General features: G+C 17.4%; 1 protein-coding gene across 1 annotated transcript; it reads left to right on the top strand.

Moving 5' to 3' along the window:
• Window positions 1-4,407: 4,407 nt before the first annotated feature.
• LOC102670594 (cilia- and flagella-associated protein 157) lies at window positions 4,408-11,336 on the top strand (the record flags this gene model as incomplete). Its single annotated transcript, XM_031514741.1, has 3 exons — window positions 4,408-4,642; window positions 5,113-5,266; window positions 11,048-11,336. Coding segments are annotated over exons 1-3 (678 nt in total), but the record flags the coding sequence as incomplete, so codon positions are not given.
• Window positions 11,337-11,514: the final 178 nt, after the last annotated feature.

Genomic DNA, 11,514 nt, shown 5'->3' with positions numbered 1-11,514 from the left:
AAATATTTTATTTGATGATTATAAATTTAAATTATAAATATTTCTTTATCTTTTTCAATGTTAATAAATATATTATTCATTATTATTTAATAAATTTTATTACAATTTTTAAGAATTAATATTATATTAATATAATAGTGCATTTTATAAATATATTTTATAAGAAGAAATATCTTTAATGATAATAATGAAAAAGAAAATATATAATGAAAAAAATATAAGTTATGGTCAATCTCATAAAAACATATTTATTTATATTTCTTTGTAATTTATTTGTTAAATAAGAATATAATAAAATTTTTTTATAATATAAGAAATATATATCAAACAATATAGTTTTGCATTTAGTTAATAATTAATTCAAACTTTTTCGTTGTTAATTATATCTTTATATGATGTTTTCCATAAATTTTTCGCTATATATTATGAATAATGATTCAAATTATGATTTATACAACTAATCTCCTTATAATATTACATTTATTTGTTTACAAACTCTTTTGACTTATATATATGATTATATATATGAATATAATAACAGTTATAAATTTTAATATTTTTAAGTAATAACATAAAAAAATCTCTATAAATTTCTTAACATAGATATCATGTATTATGAATTATTCAATATTACATTGAATTATTCAATACATCAATATTATTTGTTTCTAAAGTATTTCTATAATTTTTAAGTTTTTTTTCTATTTTGTGATTGCTATAAAAAATCATTATAAATCTTTAGAAAATATCGAAGTTTAAGTAAAAAATTTTAAATTTTTCTGATTGCTAATAAAATCCATATTAAAAATAGAAAACTATTAATTTGATATTGCATATACAAATTTCTTTTGTTAAATTATATTTCTTCATAGCGGTAACAATCCTTTGGAAAAATCACTTATTCAAATTTTAAAATTTAAAAATTTTTTCTGGAAAATGTTTGATTAAAACTAATTTTAAAGAAGAAAAAGCTTATTCATTAATCGTTACTATTTTTAAACTTATCGATCAAAGTAATCGTACTATTAATCGTTCATTAATCGTACTATTTTTAAACTTATCGATCAAAGTAAATATATTTTTCATATATATTTTTCAATGTATATGAATACAAATCGCGAAAAAAACGAATCTTAAATAATTGTATTAATTTAATAATTTAATAATTAAAGTAATTGTATTAATTATCTTTAATACATTGGATTTGTATTCAAAATATATAAAAATCAAATAAAAAAATCGTATAAAATAATTTGTAATTTAAATTAATATTTAATTTTTTAAAATATCTTAATTTAATCTTTTTAATATATTTTTCATAATATATGCTTATGTGATATTGATTTTTTCAACAATTGTATATATCGAAAATCATATATAAAAAAAAAATAATTTCAATATTATTTCAATATATTAGAAATATAGAAATTTATTTTATTTTATTACTATTAAATTAGCAATTATGATAGTGCAAATATATTAATAATAAACAAAAAAAAGGTAATAAAAAAAATTTCTAAATTTACTTTATTATAATTATTATTGTAATTTATTTTCTTATGAATGTAAATAATTGTTTTTTATGAAGAATGTATATAAGAAGTTACTAAGAAAGTATTCAAAAATATTCTCAAATATTAATGCAAATATTAATTTAAATGCAATAAATTAATATATGTACGCATAACTATTCTGTTATGAAATTATATTTAATTTATTAGCAAAAATGTAACTTACAAATTTTACTTAATATTTTGTTACAAAATTATTGAAGGATTTGTTACTAAATTATACAAAAAAATTTTTGAATAATACGTTAAGAAGATTTCCAAGAGGAAATATTTAAAATGAATTATCGTATTCTTTCTCGTTACCATGGAATTACAAAATAATTGATTTAACAAGAAATATCATCGCGTACTATTCCTTAAAGTGACGTGCAAATTGTTCGTGTATAATCATAAGTAGAAACTGATTGATAAAAAATGCAAGCTAAAAAAAAAAAAGTCAAAACTAAAAAAGTAAAGAGAAAATATTTGGATGAAAAAGAAACTTTGTCTTATGAACAAGAGATTTTGGATAATAATAGACAATTAGCACGGTAAATATATATATATATATATATAAATGCATAGATTTATAAATACTGATTTTTTTAGATTCACATATATTGATATTTATTAAAGTTATTGAATATACAATGTGTATATATATACATATGTGTATGAATATATGTATATATATGTATATACATTTAATAAGTAAGAATATAAATGAATTTAAATGAATTTAGCAAAATATCAATTAAATTACAATCGATTTTATTATTTATTTCTTCTCAGATAGCATAAAAACATTCCATATACGTGACTTAAAAATATTTAAATACTAATATATCTTTAATTTTAATAATCTATTTTAATAATCTATTTGTTAAAAAAATTATGAAAAAAATAAATTCAAATTTGTTTTTTTTTGATAAATAAATACATATTTATTATACTTTATTAATATATAACTTATTTAATTAAGTTGACATATAAAATAATATTAAAAATTAAATGAAATTATAACTGTTTTTCATATCAAGTTATATTCAGATATTTTAATAATAAAATATTTTTATAATAAAATAATTAAAATAATTTTTTTGTAAAAATTAAATATTAATTTTAATATTTTTCTAATTTTATAACATATCTTAGTAATTTGAGATAGTAATGCAATAATTTTTTTTTATTAATTTTTTATTGTTTTTTATCTTATTTTTATTTTTGATAAATATATTATTTTTGTTTATTATTGTTTTTTACATTTAATAACATTGATATAAAAATATTCATGCAATTATAAAAATTTCGTTATTTTAATATAATAATTTAAATGTGTAATGTGTCCGAATATTTACAAATTAAAAATTTTTCTTTGGTTTATGCTGTATAATATGTACAAAAATTTTGATTAAAACTTATTTTTTAAAAGTGTTTAAGTAGGAAATATAGAATGATATTATAATTATAAAGCACAGCTTTGTTCTATCTTCACACTGACTTGTTTTATTTAATAAATTTAAATTATTTATTATTTTATAAATTTCAACATTTATTTTCAATATTTTTCAAAAACATTCAAAATTTAGATATGAATTAAAAAACAAATATTTAGAATATATAAAATTTAAATCCTAAGATTCATAGAACTTCAGAATTTAAAACATTGAAATTTACTAATATCCTAGGGATATCTAAAATGAACGTAATATATACAAATAAAAATTGAATATGAAACAAGATACTATTTGGATTTATTTCATATTTTATTAGAATATAAACTAATTAAAAAAAATAATAGATAATTATTCATATAAGAAGAGGGTTCTTGATTTTGATGATTTTTGAATATATTATAGAATACAAAAATTAAAAAAATTTTTTTTTGCATATTACCAATTTATTTGCATATTGCCAAATTTTAATTTTTAAGATATTTGCAAAAAAGATTACTACTATTACATAGAATTTTTTTTATAGGTATATTCGTGTCTGTACGTGTGTGAGCATGTAACTGTTATTTATCTTTTGTTAATATAAAATGGCAGCAGCAGACAATATAATGAATTAATGAAAAAATCTATTTCATGAATTAAAGTAATTATTATTTAAAATATCTCAAATTTAATGAGTTAAGCTTGTGAAAAGACGGAAAGCAAGAAACCGAAATTACAAAAATAGATACAAGAATGATGCTGATATTTATTATAAATTTAGTCTTTATAATTTTGTTCAAAAATTATTTTATTTTTGCATTCCATGAATCCAACGAACATCATTTGCTATTATTTTATAAAAATAATAGATAAATGATTGTATAGTTATATGCATACCCAACCACAAATATATATATATATATAGAGAAATTTTATGTAATAGCAATTTTTTTTTGCAAATATCTCGGGAAATAAGATTGCCGATTAATGATCCAATATTCAAAGGAAAAACTTGTTCAAAATTTTATTCTATATAGTATATCCAAAAATCATTAAAATCGGTATGATATTTTAAAAAGAATAATTTAAAAAATGTTAAAGATAAACGAATATTATACAAAAGTTAATAATTTGGAAAAATAGAATTTCCAAAAGAGAAATGCAATATATATGTATATATACATATATGTATATATACGTATGTATTAAAATAATAAATAATAAGTTTCATATTTTTAAAATTTTTTTACACTTTAAAACTAGAAAAAATATTTAAAATTGATATTTATATATAAAATATTAAAAAAAAGGAATACAAAAAAAATAATAATTTAAAAATAGAGAAGAATTTTTGAACTAATGAAATTTAACAAAAATAAATTAGATTAAGAATTGAAAATGAAAAACTGGAAAAAGAAGCAATGCGCATAAAAGAAAAATTCCAACAATTAGAAGAAGATCGTTCGGATATTATAGCATATTTGAAAAGAAGTTTAGAAAACAGAATCGAGGAATCGAAGGAACTTTCTGAGAGGGTTACCGTTTTGGAAGAATTGCGAAAGGATGAATTAGCTGCGTTTAAAAAGAAGGAAGATGCAATGCAACTGGAATATAAGACAATGGAAAATAATTTAAGCGCAGAAGTTAAATTAGCTGGTGAAGTATAATTCAATTTTTTTAAAAATCCTGATTAAATTAGTACTTTGTTAAATATAGATATTATATATATGTATATATATATATATTCAATATCAAATTGATGTTTAGTTTATAATAAATATAATAATAATTATAATAAATATTTATAATAAATATATAATAAGAGTTCTAATGTGCACTAATAGAAATGTATAATAATAGAAGCAGTTTTAAATTCATTATCTATATATTTTAATATTATAAAATTTATTCTACATATACATATATTTATTTTTAAAATATTAATAAGCTTTTTATTTTATTATTTATTATTACATGCAGATATAATTAAATAAAGTATATATATTATCGAATATATAATAATTTTTAATTGTCTTTATATAGATGAATTTTAATCATATTAATTTTATTGTATTTTAAAAATAATAAAAAATAAATTTATTATTTATCGTAATCTTTTTGTTTAGCTGGTAAATTAAATGCATTAGAAGATTGGCGAATAGCTCGACTTGATTTGATGAACAAATTTGAGAAGCAAGAGAAGGAGATGGCTGAACAAGAAATGCGTCATAAAGAGGAACTTTACGAAGCCGAAAAATCTATAGTTACCAAAAAAGACATGTATGTTTCATTAAAAAATTCAAATTTAAAAATAATCTAATCTAAATAAGTTAAGTTGCGGATGTTTATACAAATACATATTTCTATAGAAAATAGATATAATATTAAATAGATATAATAAATAGATATAATAGAAAAATAGAATTAATATAGTTTATTTTCTCATTTAAGAATTTCAAAAAAATATATTTTATTTTAAATATGTTGCACATTGCATATTATATATTATTTTTTTATTACGCATATTATGTACATATATTTTTTGTACATTTTTTATTTAGCTATTAATTATCCACTAAATTTAAAATCAAATTATTAAAACTGTTAAATACTTGTTAATAGTTTTTTGGATCATATATATACATGATATATATATGTATGATATGATTATACATGTATATAATACAATTATCAATGATATATTATAGCACAATTAGATTCTAAAGTATATATATATTATAAAAAGTTAATGAAGAAGAATGTTGATTTAAGAAGCAAGAAATCCTTTAAGAAATAGATATCTAAAATTGATGATTCTCATTTTATTTAATTATTTGTGATTCATGTAATATTTGAAATTATAAAAGCGATTTTTAATTATATTACATATATAATATTAATATATTCATAGAATATCTTTGGAAAATTAATGCTATGAATTCAAAAAAGCATGTATACACAAAAATTATATACAAATATATATATATCGATTAAAACTTAAATTAATTTAAATTAATAACTTAAATATTATAATTTAAATTTTCGTTAAATGAAACGAGGCAGAGACAATGTTAAATAATGAAAATACAGCTATCTCGTTTTATTCAATATTTAATCTTGAAAGATTTCCTATGAATATATTAATATCCTATATAAGTTTTTTATTACATTCTAATGCATCTATCATATTCTAATACAATAATGAATAGAAATACTTATATGATTCGTATATCAATCATTTTAAATAAAGATAATTTTTTTTTATATTTTCAATTATGACGTAATGCAAATATATAGCAAATATCTATATTTTATTTTACATATATAAATAATAGACTGTAAATATTTATAAAAATTCTATTATATATAATATTAAATATATATTTCGTTTCGAATATTTAGTATCTTTTTGAATATCATATGCATTCTGTAAATTTGAATTATTCATAAATGCATAAATATCTGTAGATTAATAGTAAAATAATAAAGTAAATAAAGTAAAAATAATAGTAAATATAACAAGTATAGATACACATATACAAAAATGAAAATATAAATAGAAAAAAATTTGTTTTAATTCAATTAATTCTTAATTAATACATATCATAATTAATATTATTAATTAGTATATCATAAAAAGTTTTATTTTTATTTCTTATTTCATTATTCTTATTCTTATAATATACATTATATATTATTATCTTATATTTCTTATTTCTTTTATTTCATTACATAAGATTATATACAGGATTAAAATATATACATATATGAATATATATACATATATTATATATTCATATACTTAAAATATATAAATTTATATATCTTTCTATTATCTTTTATACATTTAAAAATAAATTAATTAAACTATTATTATTCTTATTATTATATATTATTATTTTTATTATTATTCTTTATATTTATTATTTTCGCCAAGGTATTTTATACAGATTATATTTCATTATCACAGATAATAAATATAAATTTTAGAAGAAATATAAAACAATAACATATATAACTATTCTTTATTTTTCATATATTTTATTTATATTATGTATATGTTGACATATTATATTTGTATAAAGATCCGCAAACTAATAATATTGCATGTAATTTAATAAATCAAAATTATTGAATTAAAAATTCATATTTTAATCATTTATACATATATGTAAAATTATAATTATAATTATAATATTTTATATTTAAATTCAATTAAATTATAATTATTCATGAATCTGCTAGTTAGTAGCAGATTCTTTTCTCACCGATTTTGTCTTTGAAATATGTTATATCATTTTAAGCAACTTTTTCTTTTATTGGTAATTGGTAATCAATCTTCATAGTTTTCGAATTATTCGATATTATCACATTTTATAAATTATGCATTTGTAGCAATAAGTGCGACAATGTGCGATTATTATATTTTAAATATTTATGTATATAAAATATTAATATATTCGTAAAGAATTGATTCTAGACGCCAAGATAAATGTTGGTTGATATATAAAAATATTGATTGAATTTATTTATTAAATTATAAGTTACTGAAGTTTGTAAATAAAAAAAAAACGAAATGAAACTCACTCTATCTTTATAAATCATCTTTTTGTCTTATTTCATGTAATGTGAATTTAAATTGCTTATAATTTAATAAGTAACACATTTATGTATTTTGATTTTGAGATTCATAAAATTAAAGCCACGTGTAACGGAAAATTTTATTTAAAATGATGTTTTTTATAACATATTTCAAGTAATCATAATCATTGAAAAGAAGGAAATAAATCGACATATTAAATACTAATGAAACATTGCAAAATACAAATGAAGTAAATAATAAAAAAAATTGTCTTTTATTTATTTAAAAAATACAAGTATAATAAATTATTCTTTGCTAAATGCTAAAAAAACATTTAAATTATTATATAAATAGAGATGAATTTGCATATAAAATATTTGCCAAAAACTCTATTAATTCTTATACAAAGAATAGTTTATTATTATTAGGAGTATTTAAGTATTATTAATGAATAATTAACTTATAGGTAACTTATTTTTTAAATGAAGTAGAATTTTATATATCAATCAAAAGAAGACATAAAACATAGAATAATAATTAAAATAAAAGTATACATATTATCCTTATAAAATAATTAAGAAATAAAGGATTTGAAATTAATATCATAGTTAAAACATCCAGTTTGAAAACAAAAGAACTTTTTTATAGATCAGAAATCAAATAAAAACAGAGAAAAGATGTAATATAAAGATAAAAAAATATATATGAGAATTTAGAATTAAAAATTTATTTAGAAAAAAATAGCAATTATCTTGCAAAATGAAAAATATATCACAATATTTTCGATAGTATTTTTTTGAATATTTGTTTTATTAATCATATCTACATGATCAAACAACAAAAATATCAGATCTTTTAAATTTTTTCATAATAAAAAAATATATCTTTACATAGATAAATATTATATAGATATTCGAATTAACTCTCATCTGATTATTCTGCAATAATAGTAACTTCAAAAAAATATACAAAAGGAAAGATGGCCTTCCTTAAAAAACTAAAAAATTAATTAGATATAATTCAGAGACTAAGTAATATAAGAGACTAAATAATAATAAAATAATAATTAAATAATAATAATAAAGGTAAAAATTTAAATTTTAAAATTTTAAAAACTCAAGATTATAAAATATTTAGAAAATTTAGAAAATTTAATACAAATTTTCTAATATGCGACATGAAAATTTATTATTATATATTCATATTAAAAATAAAATATTTCCAATTATTGTAGAGAAAGAAAAAATAATAAATATCAAAATATAAAGAGAAAAAAATATTTAATTAATTATGTAAATTAAAAAAGCTACTGCATATAAATATTTATGTAAATACTGTATATAAACAAAAATGAAAATATTTGAGAATTCATTGAAAAAAAATAAGACAATTACTCATTAAAAACTTAAAAAGCTAAAATAATGTATACCTTTATGAATTAAGAAAGCAATATCTGATTAGAAAAGATAAAAAGAATGGCAAAGATTTGCAATTTGTAATACACTTTTCTAAAAATATTAATAATAAAAAAAGAACTGAAAACGATAATAATGCTATCATATCATATTTAGATGCCATTAAATCTATGAGTCCCATAGAAAAATAAATAATAATAATAAAAATAATAATAAAATTTCTAGTAAATATTTAATAAAACAAATAAAATAGTTTAACAATGGAAAAACAATAGAGACTTGATTACAAAGGAAATTGCTAGCAAAATTGCTAAAAAAATTTCCAAAAAAGAAGAAGTTGCGTTAACATATATGTGTGTGTATGTGTGCGCGCGCGTGTATGTAATATGATTATAAGGTTTCATAATATTTTTTAATTCATTTCAATTAAATCAATTAAAAAAATTTGCAATAAATTAGAGTATTACAATCAATTTATAATACTCTATTCACAATATCAAAAATATTTAAAAATATTTATATTAAAATTATTAAAATATATGACTATGCAAATAACAATGGAGCATATACATCGAATTGTAAATGAAATAAAATAATTTTGAAAAAAACAAGATATATTCAGTTATAATCATAGATATTAGCCAATTTTCTAATATTTGAAGGAAGATTACTTTATATAAAATAAAACACGATTTTCCACACAATTACTATTTTAATTACTATTAAAATTTAATATAAGCAAAAAGAAATTATATTATACTAAATTTTTATAACAGATCTCTTTATAACCAATGAAATACCTACATATACTGATAACACGACAATTTTAGCATCATATAAAAAAACGAAATCAAAATTCTATAGAATAAATAAAATTGAAATGTTAAAAAAAAATCGAAAATCAAATTAAATCAATTCTACAAAATACATACCATCTCTTCAAAAAAATATATAGAGCATTTTAAAAGTCTGTCAATAAGATAGATGATTTGACTAGTAATTTTTGATTTTAAGCAATTTTTTGCAAAAATTTTCGTTTTGATTCTATTATAATTACTATTATTTAATTATAAACAAAAAATATTAGTCTACAGAGTGTAGGCTGTAATGCAATAATTAGCCAATATTTTTCAAAGTTAATAATTCATTAACAAAACGGAAACGAAAATTTCCGCGAAAAAATTGTTTGAAATCAGTTCAGGAGTCAATTTTAAGTCTTGTTAAATTCTCTGTTTAGTAAAAGCATGTTAAGTATCTTAAACAACTTACCTAAAAATAATATTTAATATTTAAAAATAAGAAAAAGAAAAAGCAATTAGATATTAAACTGAAGAAAATTGAACAATAAATTATTAATATATAAAAATGCTGTAATATCAATATGATCATATGGAAATTAATTATAAGATTGTTTTAAAAAATACAACATCAATTTTTAAATTTAAATAAATTTAAATAAATAAAATAAATTTAAACAAGTTATTTAACATTTTTAAAATTTTTAAAAAACTTCAAAATGATACTGTAATACATATTATGATGATACATAATGATACATAATGATACATGATGATACATAAATGATACTGTAATACAAATCGAATAGATCTTCAGATAAAATGGATTCATCTAAAATCAAATGAAATTGCATAAAAAATAAATACATTAAGTAGAAATTTGATGAAGAATTTATTACAATTTAAATAATTGAAAAAAACAAATATAAAATAATTAATTATAATAAGTTGATTCCTGAAGGATTATTTGTAAATGATTATTATCTTGTCGCACATACATACAGATGTAAATCATATTTGAATGATCTAGTGATCTAATTGATTAGATCAATTATTATATTTAAATTAATAATAATTTTAAGTAAAAAAAATTTATCTTTAACTTTAAAATGGTAAAATGGAAATATATTAACATTTTGGAGAGATTTTAAGATAGACTAATACAAAATTTATTTAAATTTAGGAATTAATGGAACTTAAAAATATTTACAATTACAGTATTATTATTTACAATTGTAGTACATAATTATAATTTGAATTTGTGCAGGATGCAAAAAGAAATGAAGGAACAGTTGCAAATTTTATCGGAAAGACTTCTGAAAGCGGTTACACTACGAATAACAGAAATCATCAATCGTACAATTCGTGAAAACGTGGCGTTGAATCGTGATCTAGATAAATTGCTAGAAACAAATAAGAAACTCGAAAATATTAACATCGAACACAAAAAAGTAGAACAGATATTAAAATTAAAATGGCAACTATATGAAAAGGAGGCGGAAATTACACAAAATAAAATAGTGAAACAAAGAAATGAGATGCATAAAATTGTTGAGGTAAAATTATTAATATTATTTATATTAAATATAATATAATTATTATACGAGTTTATAATATAGAAGATATATTTTCTGTTTCCTGACAATAAGAACTTGAATATTTTTTATTTTCAACATTTTCAATTATTGATCTTCAATTTATATATAATATAAATTATATTAAATTATATTATTT

Source organism: Apis dorsata, unplaced genomic scaffold (genome assembly GCF_000469605.1).
Source record: "Apis dorsata unplaced genomic scaffold, Apis dorsata 1.3 scaffold_1163, whole genome shotgun sequence".
NCBI lineage: Eukaryota > Metazoa > Arthropoda > Insecta > Hymenoptera > Apidae > Apis > Apis dorsata.
Note: the sequence above shows the minus strand (reverse complement) of the source record. Positions and strands in the feature narration are given on the sequence as shown.